The sequence below is a fragment of the Pelodiscus sinensis genome, chromosome 6 (assembly GCF_052426305.1).
Source record: "Pelodiscus sinensis isolate ZL-2025 chromosome 6, ASM5242630v1, whole genome shotgun sequence".
NCBI classification, from domain to species: Eukaryota; Metazoa; Chordata; order Testudines; family Trionychidae; genus Pelodiscus; species Pelodiscus sinensis.
The window spans coordinates 105,949,898-105,977,332 of record NC_143057.1 but is presented as its reverse complement, the minus strand read 5'-3'; the positions used below and the strand labels follow the sequence as shown (position 1 = coordinate 105,977,332).

The following is a 27,435-nucleotide window of genomic DNA, read 5'->3' as shown; positions in this document are numbered from 1 at the left end:
GAACAGAACACTGAGAGCCAGGACTGGTGCTTTAAACAAACTTCATGGGATCACAGACAAACAAACTTCTTGGCCACGTCCATGATAAGCGGACATCCGGCTAACTAAAATAATGCTGGACCATGGGTGTTGCCGGACCAGAGAATACCAGATCAGAGAAGTTCAACCTGTAGTGTGTAAAAATCCTAAGATACTTTCTAAGACTAAATGCTGTTGTTCATATTTCTGAACATCATGCCACCATGAAGAAACTGGGACTAAGAATAAAGCTTATTCAACAATAAATTCTTGCTGAATTAGAACTAAGAATTTGTAAATATGTAAGGTATATATGCAGGCATTTTAAAATCATGGCAGGACGTCTACTTGCTCCCGATCAGAACCCTTAGTTCCTCTACTCACAAATAGATAAAGTGACCTATAGTCCTACTCTGGTCCAGCATCTGCAAAATTGGGCCCTTGTATTGGTTGAACTTCACTAGTCTAGCACCTTTGGGACCTGACTAGTGGAAAACAAGAGAATTTGCCAAACCATGGGAGGTCAAAATTGTCTAGCAGTATTACCAACACTGCCATTGTTTACTGGGCTCTTAAAAGATATTTAGGGGTAAATTAGAGGAAAATAATAACACAGAACACTAAGTCCCTGGACTGATGGTTGTATACCAGCTATATGGGACTGCTGGAAATTTAGTCACACCCATGATAAGTAGACATTCAGCTAACTAAAATTATGCCAGACCATGGATATTTCAGGACCAGAGTGTGCTGGACTAGAGACGTTCAACCTGTACACTCTGCCCCTTCTGTAGGAAATGATTAGGGCTTTATCTTGTGACTCTTAATCATGTTAAGCCTCCAATTTGTATACAGCTTAAAAAGGATGGTCAGCCAAAGAATAATGTTCTTCAGATGTTCTAGATTAGATTCTACCTCTAGTGGCAACAACTACTATCTCAGCTGTAGAAAAATAAGTCTGGTCTTACCTAGCTGATACAGATGTTCCTCAGTTGTCTCCCATTTCTATCGTGACACAATAATACTAAAAACAGTTTTCCTCTTTTTTGCCCTAATTTCAAATCTCCAAAAGTAAAGCAATTATACTCTTTAAATGGGGTAGGAGCTTTATGATGCTGATGTCACATAACTAAGGAGCTGAAAGACATTCTCAAGGCTTGTCCTCTCTGCAAGGCTAGAGAAAGGGGAAAAGAGCTTCTTGTACTTTAGTAAACTTTGATTCCATTAGTCTCGGAGCAGCGAAAGACTTTATACAAAAAACAGTGTTCCGTTTTAGACAAATTGTTATTTAAACATGAAAGGACAAGTAACTAACAATCTGGAATTAATAGGAAAGTTTGACAGTAGATGGTACAACCATTTTAACTAGTGAATGGAATGCAAAGTAGACAGTGAGCAACAATTTAAATAAGAATTAATAAGGTATGTGCTGATTATAATGAAAAATGTCTAGTATAAAAATTTGAGATGTAGTAATGCTGTTACTACCAGATTAGTTTTAAAAGAAATTTTGAACTTTTTCAGTTTTGCATACAATATATTTTGGAATACAAGCCGTCTTCGCTATAAATCCAAGATACGTTCCAAAAGACTTGGACTTAGAGTGAAACAATTTAAAGTGGGGATTTTTTTCCCACGGCTGACTTCCATTTGCACAAATTGTGGGTTTGGGTTTTTTTCCGCAACTTAAGGAAGGGGACTAGGAGGACTTATAATGCATCAGCTCCTACAAGAATCAACGACTTTAGTGCGGAATGGATGTGTAACGGGGTGACTTATAGTGGGGACGCTCTGTAACTGTCATCAGCTCATAAGCCCCTGTCGTGGAAGGAGGGAAGAAAGCTAATTAAAAATACAGCTGTTCTCTAAGAGCCATGGAATCTGCATTCTCTCCCTCCTCTGGTCTGTAGGAAAAGTGGGGGACAGACCACCCCTTCCTAGCCATAGCAGCATGGTAGATCTGCCATTGGCGTCTATCTCAACACTCTACTCTAAAACACCAATAAAGAGAGATTACACAATGTGTAGTGGAAATTAATATCGTCACAAGCAGCATTAACTTTCTGTGATTTCTTAATGCTGGTCTTCTGCTGTTCTTGGATGGGAGCATACTAATAAATGCAGCTGTTGGGCATGCAGATATTTTGCAGAGGGAGGAAAGTGGCTAAGGGAGGGGATGAAAGGGGCTCACTGCCTGTATCTGCTTTTTCTCTTAGGGTACGTCTACACTACAGCGTTATTTCAAAATAGAATAGTAATAGAAATGTAGCCGTGTTAGTCTGGTGTAGCTGAAACAAAATACAGGACTATGTAGCACTTTAAAGACTAACAAGATGGTTTATTAGATGATGAGCTTTCATGGGCCAGACCCACTTCATCAGATCAAATAGTGGAAGAAAATAGTCACTACCATATATACCAAAGGATACAATTAAAAAAAAGAGCACATATGAAAAAGACAAATCAAATTTCAGAACAGAAGGGGTATGCGAAGGGGGGGGGGAAGGTAAATGTCTGAGAGCGAATGGTATTAGAGGTAGGGAAAGGTAAATGTCTGTGAGCTAATGGTATTAGAGGTGATAATTGGGGAAGCTATCTTTGTAATGGGGTCTTTGTTGAGACCCACGCGTAGAGTGTCGAATTTTAGCATGAATGACAGTTCAGAGGATTCCCTTTCAAGTGCTGATTTAAAAAGGCTTCTGAAGCAGGATGCAGGTAATTAAGTCATTGAGACAGTGTCCTTTATGGTTGAAATGGCAAGAAACTGTTTTTTCTTTCTGATCCTGTCTAATATCCGTTTTGTGGGCATTGAGAATGATCAGTGTTCTTGGTTGAGGCTAGAATGGCCACCAGGGCATCCTGGGAAGGCTGGAGGCCTCCTATTTCAAAATAAGTATCTATACAGGACTTATTTTGAAATAGCTATTTCGAATTTGGCATTATTCCTCATGGAATGAGGTATACCAAATTTGAAATAAGCGCTCCGCTATTTCGAATTAATTTCGAAATAGCAGTTTGGCCGTGTAGACGCTAGTAAAGTTATTTTGAAATAACGGCTGTTATTTCGAAATAACTTTACTGTGTAGACATACCCTTTCTTATCTAACTAGACCATGATTTCTTTGTAGTTTTGTTCCCCTCTGTGCATACAGACCTTAATTATTGTTCCCTAATAACATCTTACAACCTTGCATTTTAATTTATAGTGTCAACAGTTAATCCAAAATTAAAACTAGCTCCAATTAGATGTTTGACTTTCTAGCCACCCTCAGTGCCCCAAGAAATATGTGAATGCCTTCTGAAATTTCATAGCCACATCTCATCCAAGGAAACATTTATTCTAGGATGGTTGGGAAAATCAGAAAAAGGTTTTTAACATTATAGTCTCTGATTCTGAGCTTGGTGCAATACAGGAGGTATGGGGTGCAAAGGTGTATTTACATCACCTTTTCACCCTGGAGGTAGTCAGAAATCATTTTGCTCCTCTGTGAAAATTAGAACAGTCCCAACCATTGCAGCAACCCAGAGCATCCAGTTTAGTACACTCAGACACAATCCTTCCTGTTGATGTTTTGTAATGAGTAATCTTGTGGTATATGTTGGCACATAGTGGGATTTTATATGTCCTAAAATCGTTGGGCTTTTGTGTGTGTGTGTGTGTGTGTGTGTGTGTGTGTGTGTGTACACGCATGCAAACTGTAGGAGTTAAATGTAAGTGTTGTGAGTAGTGTAAATCAGATGGCTGGAGAGTCAGGATTAAAAGATTTTGTGCTATCGAGGGACTTGACTGAATGCCTTAAGCATTAATTTCCAAAGTTTTAAATGTATTATTTAAGGGTATAAAATTGTTTTCAAGAAAGTGTAATATTTTGGAGGTGGGCGAGTGAGAGGAAAGACTCCACTAAAACATACCTTCAAAGTGAACTCTTATTAATACAAACTAAAGGCCCAATTCTGAAAAGATGTACTCCTGTCATCTGAGTCAGTTGAACTCTCTGTAAAACTAAACCCATATAAATCTTTTCAGGACTGGGCCCTTACTGAATATTTTTAACTTGAAGAATAGGGCTTTGCTTTTAGTTTCCTGCTTTTGTCAGTTTGTTTCAAATTTTACATTGAAGAAAATTTTCCATGAAATTCCAGTAAACCACATTAAATATGTCTCAGAGGGGTAGCTATGTTAGTCTGTAACTTTTAAAAACAATGAGTAGTCCTATGGTTTGGGCACTAACAAAAAATAAATAATCTCATGAGCTTTCTTGGGCAAAACCTGCTTCTTCAGATGATATGATTTTGAGGCATTTCCTCATCTTTAATTCATTATATTGTGAAAAATTAAGCAGCCAAGTACTGTGAATTAGGTATTTTTTTAATTTTTACATTTGATTATTGAAATTTCATCTCAAGCACCAAACTTCAAAGGCTACGTCTACACTGGCCCCTTTTCCGAAAGGGGCATGCTAATTTTCCAGGTCGTAATAGAGAAATCCGCGGGGGATTTAAATAAAAATGTCCACCGCTTTTTTCCGGCTTTTAGAAAAGCCGGAAAAAAGCGTCTACACTGGCCCTGATCCTCCGGAAAAAAGCCCTTTTCTGGAGGATCTCTTATTCCTACTTTGAAGGAAGCTGGGGGTCCATCAACAATGCTGACATAAAAATTACCATTTAGACAAACACTCTGCCAGGAGAGCCTACTTGTCTGCTGTTATGGTGGCCTGTAAATATGGAGCCTGACTACCACTGTCAAAATGTCTTTTTATGCATTTCAGTATCTCTTTTGCTGACAGGCTGTTTATCTTGCTGTATGGGTGGCCAAGTGCAGCAAATCAAAATGACACAATTCAAACAGATCCCAGCACACATTGTCATGGCCACTGAGGCAGAAAATAATTGGCACTTTTGAAAGAGAAGTTTTTGCTTTTTTAACAAAAATATTTTTATCAGCAACTCCTGCTGTCACTGTTTTATAGGCTGAAAACAGAACCTGAAACCGTATTATAGAGGGTTTTTTTTTATCTTCAGTCAGTTTCAAGTACCTCTTGAGCTGACTATTTGACCTTTCAAATTGAGGCCACACAGATTAGCAGGACGCTTTAATAAATGTGAAGTTGTTGGGTTTTTTTATCTTCTTTACTTGTTGCATACTGTTATAGTTTAATTCAGTCTTCTAAATCAGAAATTCTGTGTTCAGCCTTGGTGACCTTATCTATGAATTACAAACATCATGTACTATCTGATTGGTCCTGCTCAGAGTTTGTTTTGTAATTGTTATTCCTCTAGCTTTTCTGCTGTTTTCACTGACTACTTGTAAAACGCATGCCATTGTAGATAATAAGTTCCAGTGAGATTGACTTTTTCTGGTTGCTGAACCAGAAGATTTCACCTGTTTTGCTTTACATCTAGCTGAAAGCAAAGTGGGAAAGAGTAAGCTGATTTTGTACTGTTTTTTTTTTTATTAAATTAAGATTTTAAGATGATTGTCAAGTTTAAGGAATATAGTGGAATAAAGCTGTTCCCTAAAAAATTAGGATGACAGTACCTGATAGGAAACCTCACGTGAACTCTGTGGGTACGTCTACACTGCAACCCTATTTCAAAATAACCAACACTATTCCGAAATAACTTAGTCCGTGACTACACAGCCGGCAGAAAAAGTGTCAAAATACTGTCACTCTGGAGGACTTCTTACTCCGACTCCTGTAACTCTCATTGTATGAGGAATAAGGGAAGTTGGAGAAAGAATGCTCTATTTTGAAATAAGTGCTGTGTAGATTCTCCCTATTTTGAAATAAGCTATTTCAAAATAAGCTACACAATTGACATAGCTGAGTTTGCATAGCTCATTTCAAGTTAAGCCCTGCAGTGTACAATCATACAGCTGGAAGAGACCTCAGGAGGTCATCAAGTCCAGTCCTCTGCTCAAGGGAGGACCAATCCCAACTAAATCAATGTAGCTAGGGCTTTGTCAAACTGAGACTTAAAAACCTCTAGGGATGGAGATTCCACCACCTCCTTAAGTAACCCATTCCAGTACTTCACCACCCTCCCAGTGAAATAGTTTTTCCTAATATCCAACGTAGCCCACTCCCACTGTAACTTGAGACCATTGCTCCTTGTTCTGCCATCTGTCACTACTGAGAACAGCCTCTCTCCATCCTCTTTGGAACCTCCCTTCAGGAAGTTGAAGGCTGCTATCAAACCCCCCCCCACACACACACTCTTCTGCAGACTAAACAAACCCAAATCCCTCAGTCCCTCCTCAAAAGACATGTGCTCCAGCCCCCTAATCATTTTGGTCACCCTTCGCTGGACCCTCTCCAATGCATCTACATCCTTTCTATAGTGGGGGGCCCAGAACTGGACACAGTACTCCAGGTATGGCCTCACCAGGTGTCCGGTATTCACGTGGACAGTCCAATATTTTCGCCTCCTGTCTGGTAAAAAAAAAAATTCAGAAAATACTGGACACCTAAGATGTCTGGTATTTTCTGATTATTTTCCCCAGCCAGGAGGCGAAAATGCCAGGCACCCGGCAATGCTACAAACACTCAGCACCCGGCCTCCCTCCCTTCCTTCCCTCCCCCCCCCCCGAGCACCTCACGGTCCCCAACGCTCCCAGACCCCATGCTTACCTGGTTTTGCAAGACTTCTGGCACAAATTGGTTGCCAGCATAAAGACCAAGGGGAAGCAATGACTCCCCTGGGTCTTAGTGCTCAACCGTTCCCCTGTTCCTATCACTGCACTCACTCTTAAAGGGGACATGCTGTTTTGTTTTTTTGCTCAATAAGTCTTGGGGTCCTTTTTTTCCCCCCCTCAACAATTTTGGGTGTCCCCCCCTCTTTTTTTCCTTCAACAGAATTTTCCCCCGGTGGGGTAGGGGGGTGTGTGTGTGTGTGTTTGTTTTTTTGCGGCGTGGCAGGGCAGATGTTCAGTATTTTTGTTTCAACCATCTGGCAACCCTACTGTGGACTCAGGCTCAAGTTACGTTTTCAAGCTTTTCTTTAGAGGCATGAGTGCTAGAAAATTAGGATGTTGGGATTTTTTAAAATGAAAGCTGAAGTACTGACTTCATCATGTGACTTCAGTATTAAAACTGAAGTCACATGATGCCTAAATCCATTCATAGTTTAGGTTGCTCACTAAAAACCCTGAGTTGTCCATATTTGCACAATTTGAGTTCCATGGGACTACTTGTATGAAGATTTATCAATATTTTAGTCTTTCAGGATGGAGTATATTTCTGATATGATCCTAAAAATCTGAGTATTTTTATCACCTGTTGTAAATGTATACACCATCGATATAGTAAAGTTACTTGACTCTTCAGATCTTGTAACTACTCAGTTTTGAATAAATTACATTCTGGGAACATTTTGCTGTTTCAGAAGATTTATAATGCTGTGTTCTATGGCATTTTCTTCTGCCTGCTCTGAAGCACGTGCCACAGTGTTTTTAAGTCTGCTGTGTATGTTTAACAAGTTAGAATTGTAGCAATTCCCATCAGTACATGAGCCACAATGTCTCAAGATTTGTTTTTGTTGGCTGGTATCCAGTACCATGCTATAAAATACATTTACTTGACAGAAGAAAGTGGTGAACTGCATTAACTACAAAGTTTTTAAAGGCTGGTTAAACACATGCAATAAATATTAATAAATGAAAAGGCCACATGCCTTTAACCTTGAATTCTGCTGTTAGCTATGTGTGTTTTAGATTTTTTTGTAGCACTTAAGTAATAACTGCTTTCCAACAAATAAGAATTGTTTCTTTAAAATAAACAGCTCATTAATAGGCCTACATTAACTGTGTTGGTAACTAGTCATAGTAGATAAAATGGATCATAGAGTTGCTGGACTTCAAGAAAATTAACATTACATCGCTACCTGTAAAATAAGCTTTGACCTTTAATATGGTTGCATACTTAACATTGCATACCTGAGAGAGCATAGCGAGGTGACTTTTTTTTAACTATTGTGTCTGTGTGATGTGTGGGATGAGACTTATATGACCTGTCACGTTTTAGTTCAGGCTTAGCTCTGTGAAAGCTATTTATCAATAAATAATTAGAAAAAAAGCCTGTATTTATTTTATAGCCAAAAGAAGGTCCAACTGATTAGATCTTAACAGATTTATAGTTTTTCTGAATCAGGCATTCCACTAGCATATTAGCATGTTGCTCATGTTTAACGTACAAACAAAACTATAATAATGCTAGGCCAGGAATAGGAAAGAAAGCTGGGATTGGGAAGGAATGGAAGGCTTGAAAATTGTCAATGGGGGACAAGTAGCCATTCACTTCTAGGTCACCAAAGTAAATATCCTAATTCCCTAAAATATATCCTGTCTCCAAATTCATAGTATTATATTTTCATTCACACGCTATTATAATTTAAATCATTACTAGGGGACTGCGCCCGCTGCTCGCTATGCTTGCCAAACACATACACATATACACAGCCCCGGCGGGTTTCATGGCTAGAGAGCATCAATCATCTTGACCATTCAAAGAGATTTTTCATTTTGGTTTTGTAATTCAAATTGAACCTAGTTTTCATAGTTTCATAGATTATTAAACCAAAGATCCTATTGTGATTATGTAGTCTGACCTCCTATATAATACTGGCCATATGACTTAACTGAATTAATTTCTGTTTGAACTCGGAGCATGTCTGGTGATATGTCATATGGAGGAACATATTGTGCGTGTGTACAAGCTACGAAGGCTCTGACAGTCTAAAATCAGTTTGTGTACTGATCAAAAGAAGGGCAGAAGTATCATCCCAGGAGTACAGGCTGAGGCACACTGACTTCAGACAGAGTGAAATCGGATTAGCTCTTTAGGACATCCTGGGGAAAAAAGAAATCAGAATGAAAACTGACTGTTTAAGTTGTCAGTGAGTGAGTGTATAGCATTATGTATGAAAATTTTAGTTCAATAGGGAAGAAAGATTATATGGGTATGTCTATACATACCTCTGGTATCCCAAAATAGCTACCCCTCATCTTTTGAATGCATCTGCTATTTTGAAATACAGCAGGCCCACTATTTGGCCATCCCTGTAAACCTCATTGTACAGGGAGTAAGGGATGGCTCGAAATAGCGCTGTATTTTGAAATTGGGTGCTGAGTAGACAGCTCCAAATGATTAAATAAGCTATTTCTAAATAGACTCGAAATAAGCTACGCAATTTGCATAGTGCAAATTACGTATCTTATTTCGAGTTTCAGGTGCTGTGTAGACGCACCCTATGAAGTAAGAATCAGAGGGCAAGAGCTTCATTTATTACATAAAAAAACTCACAAAATTACCTGATTTCAAGAGCTAAATGGTTTGAAAGACAAAAACACTGATATGTAATTTTATTTCAGAGTGTTGTGCGTTGTCTTTGGCATCCCAAGCTAAACCAGATCATGGTTGGAACAGGAAATGGATTGGCTAAAGTATACTATGATCCCATCAAAAGCCAGAGGTATTTAATAATTACATTATTGTGATTAAAACGTGTTTTTTCTCAAACTGAGACTGCTCATATTAAAAAGTGAGGAACTTAGTTTCTAATAATTTATGTTGCAATGAGTTAAAATATAGTAACTTATAATTTTCAGAAGTAATTCATTTTCCTTTGAGCCCTCAGTTCCACAGTGTACTTGGATATTAAAATTTTGAACTTTATCTGAGGCTCTGAATATTTCTCATGAGGTTCCATCAGTGTACAATGTAGAAACTGCATTAGGAATATCTGACTAGCATCTCCCTTCCAGTTCCAAAAGTGGTGTTTGCAAAGACTGTTAATATAGTTATATTTGTTTTTTCTGAAGTAGAATTTTGTTTAGGAGTCCAGCTCTTACTTTGAATTGCAGTGGTCTGTGTAATTTTGTTGAAAACCCACATTTGCGAAGGGGTTAAGAAATCGAATGAGAGAATTTCTGATCTGTTTCACTTTGACTGCCTACTTAAAGGTTGGAAAGGCAGAAGCAATTAATGGAAAGGGAAGCTAGCAGTTGAGAGTGGCAAGGTGAATTTAAAGACTTGGTTGGTAATTAATGTCCTCTTGTAATGGTTTTTCTGCTACTCCATATATACTTTCTCCCTGCTTGCGGACAGAGAACACACAGACAAAAACACTTGTGTGATTTTTTTTGCGTGGCACTGTTCCCTCCTGTATGTAAAAACACTTGTTCATTTGCATGCTCAGATGCTTCTCTCTCTAGCAGCCAAAGGAATATTAGACTCTTAAATTTCAAGCTGTGTTTGATGTTGGATGCTGATTGTAACTTTAATGCTTGATTATGGGGACAAGCTCAGGTTTTCAAGATTTCTGGGACCAAGTTTAAATTTTGTTGTGATTTGACATCAGAGCTTGGGTTCCCTGAATAGTTGAAAACTGTGTGGTGTTTTTTGGGATGCAGACAAGCAAAGTATAAGAAAGAAACTACCAAATTCATTTCCACCTCTGATGTCACATTATAACAAATGCACCAACCCCTTATACACAGATGCATATACTCAAATTTGTAAAAGTACTAATCAACCTGTGTATAAATTTTATCTTGAACAAACACTTTGTACTTTTGTTATAAAGAAATAAATTGAGCCACTTTATTTTTTCTCTTAGGGGAGCAAAATTATGTGTGGTGAAAACAAAAAGAAAGGCCAGACAGGCTGAGACTCTTACACAGGATTACATTATAACACGTAAGTAATTTAAGCATATATGTATATGGGGATCTTGATTCGTTTCTTGGGACTTTTACCTTTATATTTCCCCATCTCAAAAAGTCAAACTATCTACCATATTTGCACATTGGTTTCAAATGTTAACACTTCATAGGAGACTGGGTATAACCCAGAAGCTAGTCCAGGTTACTACCCATCAAATGAAAATATTATTGCATGTACCCTGTATAATTATTAATATTTTGTTATGTACAAGGTGCAAATACAAACTTGAGCTGATGACATTCTGCATGGTCTAAAGTTTCCCTTCAAAGAGTTAAGATGGCCTTTTAAAGTGTGTGTAATATATTTCATACAAAAAAAAAACCTCCATCAAAAATTCCTTAAGATTGCAAAGATTAAAAACTTAGACACCAGGAAAAGACAGGTTTAGGTTGGTCTGTTCAATTTGATGCAGATCCCTGACATTTGGGAGCATACACTATGCCTATGAGATGTTCCCAGACTTAAGGGACAAGTGCAAGTGGTGATTTTCCAAATCTTAGAACTCAGCCAAAGATACATGGAATTTTTATATGAACAGATAAAATAACACTCAGAACTACCTACCTGCAAAATTTCAAGTTTCTACTAAAAACTGTGTTGATGCTAGGGGCTGTTCAAAGAAGTGGTCAAAAAATTTTAACATTGACAAAATTACTTGTTCCTGAACTTCACTCTCAGAAGCACCTAGTTGCAAAGCACATGAATAGACAAGCTTTATAACAGGTAATTTTAGGCAACCTTAATTATAAAATTGAACAGCTTATAATATAAACAGAAATAGTGTGCATAATTTCATTAATTAATGTTTGTATTGTAAAATGATTTGTTTATGCAAGTTTTAAAAAAATGGAGCCTAAAATTCAGTGGGATCAGTCTGTCTGAGTCACTTATGGCCTTTTAGAAATCTCATCATTAGATACATAAATATGGATATCTCTAATTTTTTAAAACATTAACTTTATCATGAGGATATGTCTGGTTCTTTCTTGCACATAATTATGGAAACATTAGAAGAATAGCTCTATACAGAGCAATGCGCTGTAATTGTTTCTAAATTGATACATTTAGGAGTTTCACTTAACAGTTTTTAGTAGGTTTGTTGCTTGTTTGAAAACTTTTCAGAAGCTCCTTTCATTATAGGGAACATAAAGCATCTTTTTACCAAGAAAGCATAACAAACCATATTTGAATGTCAGAATTGCATATACTGATTGCTTAAAATACAAAATCGTCACTTGAGGGATTAGGCGTTACTTTTAAAATACAGCATATTATTACTCAGCTGAACTTTCCTAAAACTCCACATGTGGCAAAATCTTGGATCTGTATATTAGTCAGCTCAAATACCCAGTGCAAACTGATCAAGCTTGCCACTTGCCAACAGACTGTTCAGACTTTTCATACTTCATGAAGTCTGCAAAAATAAACTCTAAACATTTATTCTTAAAGATCCACAGCCATATCATCTGGGTTGTGATTTCATTAAATCTAATAAATTAAGAAGACCTGCTAGAATAACTCGGAATGTGATAATGATGATTCATTGGATAGTTCTGAGTCAATATAGAGCCAGTTGCTCCATATTAGAGTCCACTGTACTGCTGAAGATACTGTCTTTTTGTTAAAGGTTAACAGCAACACATTGGCAGTTTGTAGCCATTAAAAATACCAGGGCAACTTTCTCAAGAGGTGTTAAATCCCAGTGTCCTAGCCAAATTCTGACTGCAGACTTAGGTCCTGCCAACCTAAATTTGCCTCATTGCTGGAGGCGAATTGATTCTGGCAGCATATGCAGAAGTATATCAAATCTTGGATCAGGGAGGAGATAATCCCCCATCTGTCACTTTGCTGTAAAACTATGTCTGGATTTTTGATGTTTCAGCACCTCAGTATTAGAATGATGTAGAAAAAATGGAAGCTCAAAAAAGAGCAACTGGTTGGTAAGGAATGAGCTAAATAAGTCTAAATTGCCCAGGTAATTTATTAGACTAGGGAATAATTTCTGGAGAAGTTATGGAGAACAGGTTGCTTTGGACTTTAAAAAAAAAAATAGAACAGAGCCCTATATGATAAACCAATATGAAGGTATGCAAATATGACAGCCCTGGTATCATACACAATCAATCTGGCCCCATTAGGTTAGAGAAGTAAACGTAAATATGGTTGTTAAGATTTAGAATTGTTTTCCCAAACTGTGAATCTTCTCTTTAGCTCATGCCCTTCCAATGTTTCGTGAACCACGGCAACGAAGTACCAGGAAACAGCTGGAAAAGGATAGGCTGGATCCCTTGAAATCTCACAAACCAGAACCTCCAGTAGCAGGACCAGGTAATGCAGATTTAGTCTTTTCATATTGTTATAAGTAAATTAGAAACCTACTTCAGAGTTCTGTAAGTAGTTTTGCTCATGAAGTTATATTTGCATTGTAATTTGTTTGGGGCAGGGACTGCTCTCTTCATTATGTGCGTGTACGATATCTGGAGTGCTACTGCCATACAAATAAATAATGAGTATCTTTTTACTTAGGTCCATAAAATATTCAGTACAACACTACTGTTAATACAACTCTAAATGCTATTTTCTTTTCCTCCCCATGTCTCTTTTCTTACTAGTAACATTTAACTTCATTACACTTCTAGATAAATATTAGATGCACAGTACTTCACATTTTGCCTATGTGTTCATTTCTTTACTTTCTAAAATATTTTCTCTTTTCTATTATAGGTCGGGGAGGCCGTGTTGGAACTCATGGAGGTACATTGTCATCATACATAGTCAAGAATATTGCACTGGATAAGACTGATGATAGCAACCCCCGAGAGGCCATTTTACGACATGCAAGGGAAGCTGAGGATAATCCCTACTGGGTTGCTCCAGCCTATTCTAAGTAAGGAAACTTTTTAATAATAAAAGCAATATTTGTTAAAGACTTTAGGAGTTTGGTTTTAACTGTAAATACACATTTTTAACAGCATTCTCTGCCCTTTTTGAGTTACTGTCATTAATATGTTAACTAAGTATGTGTCAGAGCTTTGATGGCAGTGTGTAAAACGCATCAAATTCTTAAAAGTATAAATTTCTAAAATTTCCATTTTTAAAAACTAACTTTTCAGTGCTAGAATACTATTTTTAAAGCTTTCTAAAATGTATCGTTCTTACTGTTTCTCATGGTGTAAAATCTGTTACAGTTAAACTTCAAGGTACTATGTAATCATAGCTTTATAGATGGAGGATTACAGAAGCATCAATACATATTTTTAAAATCTCTAGCACTTTCTAAAATAGATGTTCTGACATAAATAGCATGGTATGATGTGGATGTATTAACATTTTCAAGATTTTTAAAGATTCACACTACAGCGTCATACAAGTATTTATACATGCTAAAAATCAGACCCATGTTAAAGGATCTGTGCATCTATTTAAGTCAACTTGGCTTTATAGTTGGCAGGATACTAAAACTAGTACTAATAAAGCTTTTCCCTCCTCCCCCCTCAAATAAGGCTGCTCCAAAATGGGGCACAAACAAAAACATGAGTATGTTTAGTTGTATAATGATTTAACTGACAGGAGTCTGGATTGACTTATAAAATACAGGTGGCCCTGGACTTGTGACACGATTGGTTCTCGGGGAAGCATCGCAAATCGGGGGCATCGTAACTCAAATCCTCATTTATGGTAGGCTTCGTGTGCCATTGTAAATGCAGGCTGAGGATATAAGTCTGGGGTTTTTGGTCCCTTCCACACTTACAAAAATGGTTAGAAGTGCATGTTGGGGGTTTCCTGTATAATTTTGCCATTTATGAATTAAATTGCCATATCTAATTCTTGCTCATAAACTTTTATACCCATATTATTCAATGTATAATATATGTGTCTGGTGCATATACATTATATATAAGGGTATTTTAACTTTGGACTAAATTCTCTCAATCCTTTGCTTCCTTGTACGATTCTAAAACAGTATCCCACATTTTCTAATTTTTTCACAGCTGCCTTTTTTTATTATAAAAAATGGCACAGTAAAAGGGGAATTTTTCAAATAATTATTATGTATTATTATTATTTAACTCTTAACTCTCACTTTTTTCTGTAAGTGTATGCAAGTGACACAAAAGAAGGTAAGTATCAATAATCCAGTTTTACAACTAGAGAAAGTGAGGTAGAGAAAAATGAAATTACTTGCTCAAGATTACATAACCCGCAGAGCCAAAGGCAGAAGCTATGTTTTTTGACTCCCAGTTCAACGCTCTAACTTTTATACACTGTCACTATGTATTGTTTTATTTCTGTAATGAGAAAATAATTAAGAAAAACAGAGTTTGAATGTTACCCAAGGTATGTTAGTAGTGATAGGCTTTTTTGTGGTCCTCTGAATTCAGTACCGCTTCTTCACTCAGTCCATTCAACAGCTTTCACCAGACAATAGTTCTTGGTCACCACTGGCTTAGGATGGCTTTGAACTGGAAAATATTAACTTTTATAGCACCTTAGACAGTGTTACAAAATACTTAAAATAAATGAATAATGCAATGCTACCTATATTTACCAGTCCAAAAGAACTACTGTTTAAAAGAATAATTCTGTTAAAGGTTATTGTAATGGACATGCTAAGTATGTGGTTGTTCGTTGTTTCCCCCACCCTCTATTTGGAGATTCACATATTCTCAGTTTAAATTCAGATAGTTTTACTTAAAATGTATAAATATCTCTTCATGGATAAATATCCCTTCATGGTTAAGTAGATGTGACTACTCAGACCATCAGATAGGTAGGTACTCCAGTGTATATTTGGCTAAGTAACTTCATTGATGAGACATTAGGTTTCATTCCTAACACCTGTAATGTAATAGAAATGAAAGTTTGAAAATGTAGTACTATAGCTCACTATGTCAGGTGGGCAGATCCTGTTCCTTTTACAGTTTATTATTTAAAAATGTAGCTGCAGGAGAAGAAAAGAGGTGAGAAGTAGGAAGGATGCAAAGCCAGAATGCAATTAGCTTGTACAGCAGACGGTGATGTGGGGGAAAAGGGAAGAGCTTGGACGATAACCAGTGGTATGCTGGCTTGAATGCTTAGTCAATGATAAATTTCATTTCAAAGAAAGTGCCATTATCCCTGCTTTAAAAACGTAATTTTTAGAGGTATGTTATGGTGAATACATTTTAAAGTATTTTTTATTTATTTGTACACAGACAAAATTGTGGACCTTTCTTTCTATCATATTCTATTTCTGATGACCCTTTGCCTAATTAGCATGCATAACTTTTCTAGACAGGTGTATTGCTAATCAGTTGAGCACACAAATAGCCAATGCAACAGTTGTGATAATTATGTATGTACATAGCAAGATCAAACATATATATATTTCTTATTTATAGAACATTTTACAACTGTTTCCCAGAATATGTTTAATAAAATGTAATATATGTTTGTCATAAATTATCTAACTTTTTAGCACACTTTATAATATACTAGCAGACTTTCCTGGCATTCCTCAGGTCATTAACTCAATATTTTTTTAAATAAAAGGAAAATGTACGTGCTTTATTTAAATGATTGTATTTTTCAAAAACACAGTGTTACTGTTATTAAGTTAATTTTTATTTTGGATTTGTTTAAAAAAAGATTGTTGACATTTTTCTGTTTAATTTTTTTTAGTAAATTTTTTAAATGGGAATTTTGTCAAGTGTATAAACTATTACATTTTCTATGCTTTAACAAAAAAGGACTATAGTCTGTTTGGTTTCCAGTAACATTTTCTTCTCATTTTCAAACCTTAAGCATTGCTTTAGCTGTGCCAAAACAGAGCACTACAGGTATTCCAAATGTCTTTTCTGTAAGGTTTATTGAGAGCAATCCTATTCCAGGTTCATCCTCTGTTTCTGGCTCATCTTGGTTCAGTTTTTTCAACATTTGCTCATTTATGTCAATCTCAAGAACTCTGTTCCAAAACCTTCTTCTAATGACACCTCAATCTGGGACAGTTCCTCGGATTTCTCACGTAAAGAGAATGGCTCAGGTTTGGAAATCTCCCTCTCATGCTTAGCTGTGAAAACCAATTCAAATAATTCATGTGGTTTCTCCACAGTGTTCTTCTCATCTTTGAGTGCTTCTTTAGCATCTTGATCATCCAGTGGCTCCACTGGTTGTTTAGCAGGCTTCCTACTTCTGATATACTTTTTTTTAAAATTTCTATTACTTTTTGAGTCTTTGGCTAGCTGTTGTTTGAACATCTTCAAAAAGCTGTTGTCCAGACTTTTTAGAAATATATATTTGCCTAGTGGTGATGATGCACTTAATGAGAAAAATAGAAAATTCTTTGCATTAGCTAAAATATCCCTCACTACATATTTAATCCTTTCCCCATTCCTGGTTTTTTAAATAATTTTAAACAGAGAAGACTACTAGGTCCAAGTCTTTTTGCTGATTCCTTTCTTTAAATTTCTTATTTCTGTAACTGTGATGACTGGGTTAGAGTTCAACTGGTCCTCACTTGTAGTAGGGTTAAGAAGTGTGTCAGATTATCAAGTTATGGCTATAATAGACACCGCACTTCTGAGGTTTTCCTTTATAATAAACAATGGGCAAAGAGCCAAGAACGTTGTGGTTTACCCTTATAGTCTTAGTCAGAAATAATACAAGTGATGTCTCCTCATAGGCTTTTGCCTGAAGCCAGCTTTATTCTTTAGTGAATGAATCATATCTGATAAGTAGCAATAGTTTAAAAGAATTGGCTTATTAACTTCAAATTACAATGAAAACATTTGGGATGCTCTACTCTGGTTTTAAGTACGAGTGCTTTAACTTGTTTTCTGCAGTCAGAAGTGGACGAAGTCCTTTTTATAAGGCTTTCCTGAATCACACACAGCCAGTTGCATCACCTGGGAACTGCACCCAGTTAGGTGCCCAAATCCCCTGCCCTTCTCGCCCAGATCCCCCCACGCCAAACCTGCTCCTACACTGTTCCTCCTACCCAGGCTCCTCATACCCAGCACGCTTCTGCACCCTCCCTCCTGCCTAGACCCCACGCCCCCTCACTGCTCCTGCACCCTCCCTCCCCCCAGATCCCACACTTCCAGCTCACTCCTGCTCCCTGCCTCCTGCCCAGACACCACATCCCCAGTGCTCTCCCTCACAGCCCCGTCCTGTACACAGAATCCCTCATTTTCTGCCCCACCCCAGGGCTACAGGCTCCCTAGGCTCTGGGGTGGAACTTGAGGATACTGAAGTGAATGTCTTCTACTTCTTAGTTGGGGGGGGCTACATCTGTGAGGGTTTTTTTTTGTTTCTTTAGTTGGGAGCTAGGTCAATGAGGGGTTTGGTTGGTTGTTTAGGGTTTTGTGGGGAGGGGGTTTCCAATTGATTTTTTTCTGTGGGTCCAGTGGCCCTGGCCCAAGAAAGGCTCCCCACTCCTGTGTTAAGTGGTGAATAAAATCGTCATCCTCCAGCCTCTCTGCTAGATGTGGGAGATGTGGAGCTTTTACATGAGCCACTGTGGTAATACACACAACTTTTTTTTCCCTGTTGTGTTTTTATTTATATATATATATCTTCAAGCAGTCTAGATGTGCATCAGGATCATGGTGGCACTTCTTTGGCATCAAGCTCGTGATGCTTGATTTTATGACAGTCAGTAAATGAAAATTGACAAGAAGGCTGAAGAAAGTGTATCATAACTTCATATAGCATGGAGCTCTCGGAAATCAAAACATGTTAAAGTAATAAGCCTGTTCTGATAAAAAAAAATTCTACAAATGTTAGTCATGCAGCAAACTCCTACTGCCACTGGCAATTTCTAGCTAGTGGAAAGATTTTTTTTTTTTTTTGTTTAAGCTAAATTATTTCTGCTAGTAATGACTTAACAAAAATGTTTTTATCCTTTGCTTATGTCTTTACAATGATCAGATGAATGAGTCACTCTAGGTATTCCAAATCAGTTATATATTCTGTGGGGGTGAGAGAGTTTATACACAAGCTGAATCAAGGCCAGTAAGGAAAGGGATGTATAATAAAAGAAAATATAGTGTTGCTATATAAATACATGTAATACTCATGCCTTTAATATTGTATGCCATTCTGGTGGCCTCAGATCAAAAAAAGTTGTATTGGAATTAGAAAAGCTTCAGAGAAGGGCAACAGAAATGATTAGGGGCATAGAATGGCTTCCATATGAGGAAAGATTAAAAAGACTGGAACCACTTAGTTTAGAAAAGAGACAACTAATGGGGAGGAATATAATAGAGGTCTATAAAACAATGAATGGTATGGAGAAAATGAATAGGTAAGTGTCATTTAATCTTCACATAACACTCAATTTGGGGATTATCTAACTACATTAATAGGCAGCAGGGTTGAAACAATCATAAGGAAATATTTTTTCACACGACGTAGTCAGTCTGATGAGTTCATTGCCGAAGGATGTTGTGAGGCCAAAAGTACAATTCAATTAGAGAAATAATAAGATAAGTTTGTGGAGGATACATCCATCAATGGCTGTTCGCCAAGATGGTCAGTGATGCAACCCCATGCTCTGGTTGTGCGTTCTTCTTATGTTCTTGATGACTATCTCCAACTCAAATTATTATCTTCACAGACTTTGATATGAGAAATATTAGTTATCACAGGCCAACTGTGTTGCACTGGCACTGTTTTCAACCAATAAAATTAAGATAGCAGAAGGGAATAATTGAAAACAACCTGATATTGACCTAACTTGATACCGTATGACACTCAAATGCCTAGGTACACAGATACATAAACTTGGAAAGCTAGCTAAATACATTTCCATCAACAAGATTTGGAGAGACAAAGGACTTGATACCGTATGACACTCAAATGCCTAGGTACACAGATACATAAACTTGGAAAGCTAGCTAAATACATTTCCATCAACAAGATTTGGAGAGACAAAGGAGAGTCCATAAATTCTATTTCTTCAACATCTAATAATTTGTTTTAGCCAGCGAAGCCTTCATCCCAGGTGACCGTGTTAACTGAAATATTGCTGCTAATGCTGCTTTTTTCCCTCCTGAAGAAGTGGAATTTACAAAACTGTCTTCAAATTAATTAATATCTCTAACTACTCTTGAACTGCTTTAATCTGGCAACCCTAGAAAAAGAGAGGATGCAGGATTAAAGAATTTTCTGGGCTAGGAAGGGCACTGCAGGGACTGGGCCATGAGGGTATAAGGGTTTAACTTATCTGGCACCCCACTCCTGGGGACACATGTGGCTCTGCGCCCCATGTCACTACTAGACAGAGCCCACCCTCGTTGCTACAGGAGTGGCAGGGAAAAGCTCAGGAGAATCATATTACTGATCAATGGGAGTTGCAGGAGCAGTGTCTGCAGGCAAGGACAGCACATGGATGCCCCCTGTGCTGACCCTCCCAGGGACTTCAGGGACATGCCAACCACCTCCAGGACAGCTATTCTGCCAGTTGACGGGGAGGAGGAGTGGCAGCAGTCAGAGCCATTTCCTCCTCTCCGGCCAGCGCCTGTGCCATGGGTGTTTCCGGATTAGGGATACCCAGAACATGAAGGTTCTAGTGTATTTTCATTTTTTTGAAGTGTTTAATTTGATATCGAATTAATTTCACACACTATGAAGTGTATTCTCTTTATGCCTTATGCTGTCTTATTGGGACAGATCCCAAACTGCGTAAATGCAGTGAGGTAGCGGGATAGTTAGTTTGGCCTTATCTATGATGAAACTTTAGTCTGCAACAGGCCAGGGCAGGAATGTACAATGCTTTACCCTGCATTCACTAGGTACACCAGTGGTGGATGCTCCATTTGACATGTTCATTCCAACTGAAACACCCCCAGCTCCTCATCCCTATGTTGTTAGTGAAAGGAATGGCTGGCATAGGGGGCAGCTGTCCCTGGTGGAGAGCCCCTGCAAAAGGGAATTCTTCACCCTTGCTTTTTTAAGGGAATATCTCTTGCTTTTTTAAATCCATGTTGTGCCACATACTTAAGAGACTGGTCAGTCTAACCTATCAATATTAATAGGTATGTTATACACATTAGCTCTGGCTCCCAGTGAAGTCAATGGCAACTTTATTATGCCTGTTATTTAAGTAAGTTAAGCAGAGTTTTGTTAGGGTTTATGCATTTTGCAGACTTTGAGAAGTAACAGTTGTAATAATAACAATACATAGCAGTTATGTAGCACTTTTAATCTTCAAAGTGCTCTAAAACATTAGTTAATATGCTAATAAGCCAAAAGCTCTGTTGGCTGCATTTTGCACTTTACACTTTGTTGTAGCTTGGAAATAATGAGTCTTTGTTGTAGCCAATTCTAAAAAGTTGATGGTTTCACTAGCAGTGCTTGATGATTCTGTGGTTATTTTTAAACATTAGATCGTGAAAAAGTAGACTAAACTGACATTAACGTGCCAAACTGCAGAATTGAACATACAAGCAGTTTGCTGAAAAACTATTTGATACCGTTTTAGATTAAAAAGTAGTCCATGAATAGTTTGCAAAGATTTTAAGGCTGTTCTTTAAATTAGCACATAATGTCAGGATAGATAGGCTCAAGATTACTTGCAGGATATAGTATGTTGAGATACGAGTATCATTAGTTGCATTATGTAGTGCTATATGGTCTCTGTGGAGAAGAGCTGTTTAGGCTTAGAAACTGTGCTATTCTTGTTTTCGTTTGATGACAGCTGTCAAACTACAGTGTTTGAAAGATTTATTTTTAAAAAATCCATGAAATGTGAAAATGTATAACTCAGTTTTTGTATCTTTATTTTAAACTCTCTTTATTCCCTTCTGATATCTTAATTTTTATTAATTGAAATCACACACACATTACAGTACCAGCTGAAGAACAAACTGTACTTGCCAGGAATGCGTATTTTTCATTAGTCTGCTCTTTCATTAATATTTTTATCTTACAATGGCAAGTTTTTCTGATTTGCTCACAATCAAAATATAATAATTAAGCCCAGGACATTTTTTTTCTTTTGTGGGAATAACAGAAGAAAGTGTACATTTCTGCATAGAAGTGCTAAAGTTTAATCATTATTCTGCTTTTTCTTAATATTTTCTAGGACCCAACCAAAAGCTGTTTTTGCAGAAGTGGAATTAGAGGAAGATGAAACAGACGACAAGCCAGAGTGGAAAAAACGTAAAATATGAAGAATTTTATTTGGGAGAGAGTGGTGGCATTCAAAACAAAGTAGAGAGTTTTTTCATTATGCAATAAAAGGCTGAAATCTTCACAAAGAAAAATTCTATGAATGCAATGCACAATTTACAACAATCCAAAGATGATTGTTACACAAAAGTGGACTAGAATTGTTAATCTGTCTTTTGTAAAAAGGAGTTAAAACTCCTGTGTAATTTTCTTAACTTTTGATTTTGAAAAAGTATTTTTGTTTGTAATTTTTAACCAGAACACATCAGTGTTTGAAGAGAAAGTCGCATTTAACTGTAATATTCCATCTGAGGATTTTAAGTAAGAATATAAAAACTAGTTTTTCAGGCTTCTTTTACCCATAATATCTGTCATGCTGTTGAAAAAAGTCATGATTTCATGTTTTTTAGGATAATTGTTAGGCATTGGATTTGTTTAGCTAGTAAACCATCAAATATTGTCTAGTATTTATGGTTTATCTGAATCTGTTTCTTTTGAATTGTACAATATCTCACATTACTGGTAAAGTTTTTATTTTATAAGCCATGTGGAGTAAGAATATACAATTCTGTACAATTGTCTGAATTAAAATATTGTTTACTTGTTACGTTTTAATTTTCTAATTTTGTATGTCTTATTTGGTTAAACAGATTTTGTTCAAGCCTCCTAACTCTATGGTTGTGTATTGGAAAGCAATAACACTTGACAATGTGTGTTTGTTAATCAATATACACATATATTTGGGCTTGCTAAGGTGTATAGCTGAACTGTTAAATATATCAGCTAACAAAAGTTACTTTCTAAAGTGTGATACTGTCCTTTATAAAATGGTGGTATTTACCACCAAGTTGCTATGGTAAATGTCATTAAGTGAAATGAAAGGGAAAGATTAAAAAAACAAAACAAAAACATTAAACAACAAAAACAAGGCAAATAAAGAGAAAGCAAGATCTCTTGTGGGCTTGTATATTTTGGTTACAATATTTGCTGGGCATTCAGATACCACTGTGATGACCCTGACATGTGCGAAGTACCTTCCATCCCCAGTGATATCATTAGGAATGGAGGGTAGTCCGCTCCTGTTAGGACTGAGCTCTTAAAAGTTTACTAGAATTGGAGGTAAAGGGGACTTTAATTTACTGAGTTGAAGCCAAAATTCAGCAAAGAACTTAAGCACGTGTTTCAGAATATAGTTATGTCCAATTGAAATCAATGGCATTTAAACACTTGCTTAAGGGTTTTGCTCAATTAGGACCTAATTTAAATGTGTTTTCCCCTCCGCTCTTTGCTGTTATCCTTCCATGTCCTGTCTTTCCCCTTTCTATCACCTGCACTTTTGGGACAAGCAGGACAGTTCTCAAAACTGTTTCCTGAATATATGGCCTTAGATGCTAACACCAGATCATCTCCACTTATGCTGTCACAACTTCGCCCTTTGATAGTGACGTGATTATACTATGGCATTAGTGAGGATAAACCATTGTACTAAAAAAGGGAAGCATAACTTGTTTAAAATAAATTACCGGTTTCCCATATTTCTGCTGCCAAGAGATAATGTCAGTATCAAAGGCCCTAAGCAGGTGGTGCAATAGTGACTTCTTGCCAAAAGTATAGCTATGGAAAAGAGGAGAGGACAGAGAAAGGAGAGAAGCAGAGAATAGAGAGATGAACTCAAAGTAAACCTCACGCTTAACAGGATCCATCAAAGTGCTCCCCACAGTGTCCAAGTTTGCTAATACAGTAATATCAGTTTTTAAAAGTTAAACATTAAAAATTAAAACATTTTATTAATATGATTGCCATTCCTATGAACAGACCATTTAAGATTCAGTTAGTCCTCCTAATTTTATAACATTGAACATATGACAACCTCTTGCTTTAAAACACTGGAAGTTCTTCACCGTGCCCGTGTGGATTCCTAGAATGTAAAGAGCTAGAAAGGAAAGATATGATTAAAAAATGCTAGTGCTGACATTCTCTCATCGTGCAGACGTATGGCATAATTCAAGCAAAGTATCCTGCTTTTATGTTATTTCATCAGGTTAGTAGCCCATATAATAGTATCTTAATTAAAATTATGTTTATTTTTTCAGGTGTTGCTTGATATTAAGATTTTTAATTATTATTTTATTTACATTTAATCTTAAATCTGATTCTCATTTGGTTTTAATCTCTGCCAAAGCTGCTATCACATATGCTCACAAGTCACATCACACATGAGATGACTCCATGCTTTTAAACCTAAACTGGCTCTTTCTGAAGATAACTGTTTACAGAGCTGCTGCATCTCCAGCTAGCATTCCAACTATGTGCTTGCCGAGTGGCTTCATGGTACCTCCTCTAAAATCTTTCCTCCTTCATCCTTGGCTAGCTGGTCCTCAAAATCTTGTTTTTCTTTTCTTATTACAGTTTTATACTTAATAATTTGACAGTGTTTATGTTCCTTTCTATTTATTTACATGGTGGCTAAGCCACAGTGACTCTTTTTTAGATCTCTTACTATGTTTTTTTAATTTGGGGCATACATTTAAATTGGGCCTCTATTATGGTGTCTTTAAAAAGTTTCCATGCAGCTTGCAGGGATTTGGCTTTCGTCACTGTGCCTTTTAATTTCTGTTTAACTAACCTTCTCATTTTTGTGTACCAGCTGCTCCAAGAAGCAGTCATTTAAGCCATTGAGAAATTTTATTTCTGTATCTCTTCCTGAGGTGACATGTACCCAGTCAATATGGGGATAATTGAAATCCCCCATTATTATGGAGTCTTTTGTTTTGGTAGCCTCTCTAATCTCGCTTAGCATTTCAATATCACTATCACTGTCCTGGTCAGGTGGTCGATAATATATCCCTAATGCTATATTTTTATTGTTGGAGCATGGAATTACTATCCATAATGATTCTATTGAACATATTGATTCATTTAAGATTTTTATTTCATTGGATTCATTTGACGTTATCTTTTACATATAGTGCCACTCTGCCACCCACACGGCCTGTTCTGTCCTTCCGATATATTTTATATCCCGGTATGATTGTGTCCCACAGATTTTCCTCATTCTACCAGGTTTCTGTGATGCCTATTATGTCAATCTCCTCCTTTAATACTAGTTCACCCATCTTAGCATTTATGTAGAAGCACTTTAAAAATTTGCTACTGTTTATATGTCTGCCTTTTCCTTACGCATTAGATTCCTTTGTATGTGGTTGTTTGACTGCTCTGGCCCCTTGTTTGTCCTCTCCCCTCGTCTCTTTCTGACTACAGCCTAGAGAATCCTTTTAACAGTTCTTGTTATTATGTGTCTTGTGCAAGCATTGTTGATCTTCTGGGGCCAGAATTTACTCATACATAGCTCACTGTTGGCTCTCCAGATGTTCTAGCCCTCTGCTGCTGTTATATATCTGTGACGGTGTTATCTTTACTACTGTCCTGATTTACTCGTGTAACTTACTCGTGTTTTCTGTGATCCACAGCAGCTTAGCCAGTTGCACTTGCCCTTGCTATTTGTTGACCAGACCTGCTCACCTCTAGATATTGGCCTCAGTTCTTGGCTCCTTCCAGGCTGCCTGATTTGCTGGGCATTCTGTTAACCAATTCTGTGTCTCATCTATCATCCCTATGGAAAACTGAGTTTTGGTTCTTCAGCCCCTGTACTGGAATACTATATTGTCCCTAGGAGGGTATTTTTGAGTTTGCAAGGGTTCAGCATTGGATCCATTCCTGTCTACATGCGTTTTCTATCTGTCTGTCTACAACTTTACTGCTGACTCTGCCTTTTTGTTGCTGTGCATGGGTTCTCAGGGGAAGATATTGCATTAAGTCTAACATTCTGCTCCTGACACCAGTTTAGGAGTTGCCTAAATTGATCATGGGGATAAACTATTTCTTCCTTAACATCTCCTGCTACAATAAAAACTTCATTAGCTACATCTCCCTTCTCTCTCAAGTTGAGGATATTTTGGTGGTGTACTGCAGTCACATGCATGGCTTGGCCTTCTCTGCTGCCCGGAGTGGTGATAAAACTATTACAAACTCTGAGCAATAACGTTACTTGTTTTGTGAGGTTCTTATCAACAGCCTATATTTGCCCAGTGGTTTTATTTTATATCACCTATACTTGGTAACTTTTCTCTAATGTTGCTACTTATCATTGCAGCTGGCTTCACAATACAGCTAGAATTGAATTGACCTTTGATCTAATGGCATAGCTGCAAATGTGGTAAAACTTCTTTTGCAGAGTGCCTATGTTGAATGTCTTTGGATCTGCTAAAGTCACAGGGCAGATAACACTGCAGATATCCTCATCTTCATTGAAAGTTTCTGCATCTTGAGCCATAGCATTTACTGCTGCTATTTTTTTTCTTCCTGGGTTGCTGTAGCATTAGGACATAAATGAGTCCTCTTTCTCACACCCCTGGCACCATTGCCTTTAGGTTATATATTTTTCTTTCTTGTCATTTGTTTTGCTGTGTGTGTGTGTGTGTGTGTGTGTGTCTTTTCCCAACACAATTCTGCAGGCCTTGCTATTTGGAGGTATTTTTCTAGAGTTAGATCTGTTTCAACAATCTTTACTCTGAGCTGAATAACACATTGCATAAATGATCCTGTCTTTAATTAGGAAATCTTTAATATCTCTCAAGTTGTGTGTGAATGCTCTGTAATGCTCTATTTCCTCTTTGCTTTTTGGTTTTGGGCAGAAAATCCAGTATCTCTATACAGTCTCATTTTTTCTGGGGTCACAAAACTCGTCAGACATTATTAGCTAGCTATTCCAGTGTTTTGGACATTTTTCCTGGCTATTTTCATTTTTTCATCTTTTTATCCCCATGATCAATTAAGTATACATATTCAGTTCATGCATCCACTGTTTACATGATTGTGCCAAAGTTTTGTGTGAGGAAATCCAGCATTGCTGGTGGTTTGAGCTCCTTCCTGCCTCCTTTTTTCTTTATTTCTAAGTACTGTGTCTTTCCCTAGATTGATTGCTGTCACCACATTACATAAAGCTTATGCTGGGTAATAATATTGGAGGATTCCATGTTAAGAACATAAGAACATAAGAATGGATGTACTGGCTCAGACCAAAGTTCCATCTAGCCCACCAGGTGCCCCAGAGGGGGTGGACCGAAGACAATGATCAAGCGATTTGTCTCCTGCTATCCTTCTCCAGCCTCTGAAAACAGAGGCCAGGGACACCATTTCTATCCCCTGACTAATAGCCTTTTATGGACCTAACCTCCATGAAATATCTAGCTTCTCTTTAAACTCTGTTATAGTCCTAGCCTGCATAGCCTTCTCTGGCAAGGAGTTCCACAGGTTGACTATGTGCTGTGTGAAGAAGAACTTTCTTTTATTAGTTTTAAACCTGCTACCCATTAACTTCATTTGGTGTCCTCTAATTCTTTTATTATGGGAACTTATAAATAACTTTTCTTTATTCACCCTCTCCACACCACTCATGGTTTTATATACTTCTATCATATCCCCCCTTAGTCTCCTCTTTTCTAAACTGAAAAGTCCCAGTTCCTTTAACCTCTCTTCATAT

General features: G+C 37.3%; 1 protein-coding gene across 2 annotated transcripts in view; it reads left to right on the top strand.

Moving 5' to 3' along the window:
* WDR70 (WD repeat domain 70) overlaps positions 1-22,504 on the top strand; it is a 269,386-nt gene extending 246,882 nt beyond the window's left edge. For both annotated transcript variants that reach the window (XM_006139468.5, XM_006139470.5), the window contains exons 14-18: positions 9,389-9,489; positions 10,636-10,715; positions 12,954-13,070; positions 13,467-13,629; positions 21,808-22,504. In XM_006139468.5, the coding sequence (XP_006139530.3) occupies positions 9,389-9,489; positions 10,636-10,715; positions 12,954-13,070; positions 13,467-13,629; positions 21,808-21,895 (549 nt within the window). In that variant the 3' untranslated portion in view covers positions 21,896-22,504. The remainder of the gene's footprint in view (positions 1-9,388; positions 9,490-10,635; positions 10,716-12,953; positions 13,071-13,466; positions 13,630-21,807) is intronic.
* Positions 22,505-27,435: the final 4,931 nt, after the last annotated feature.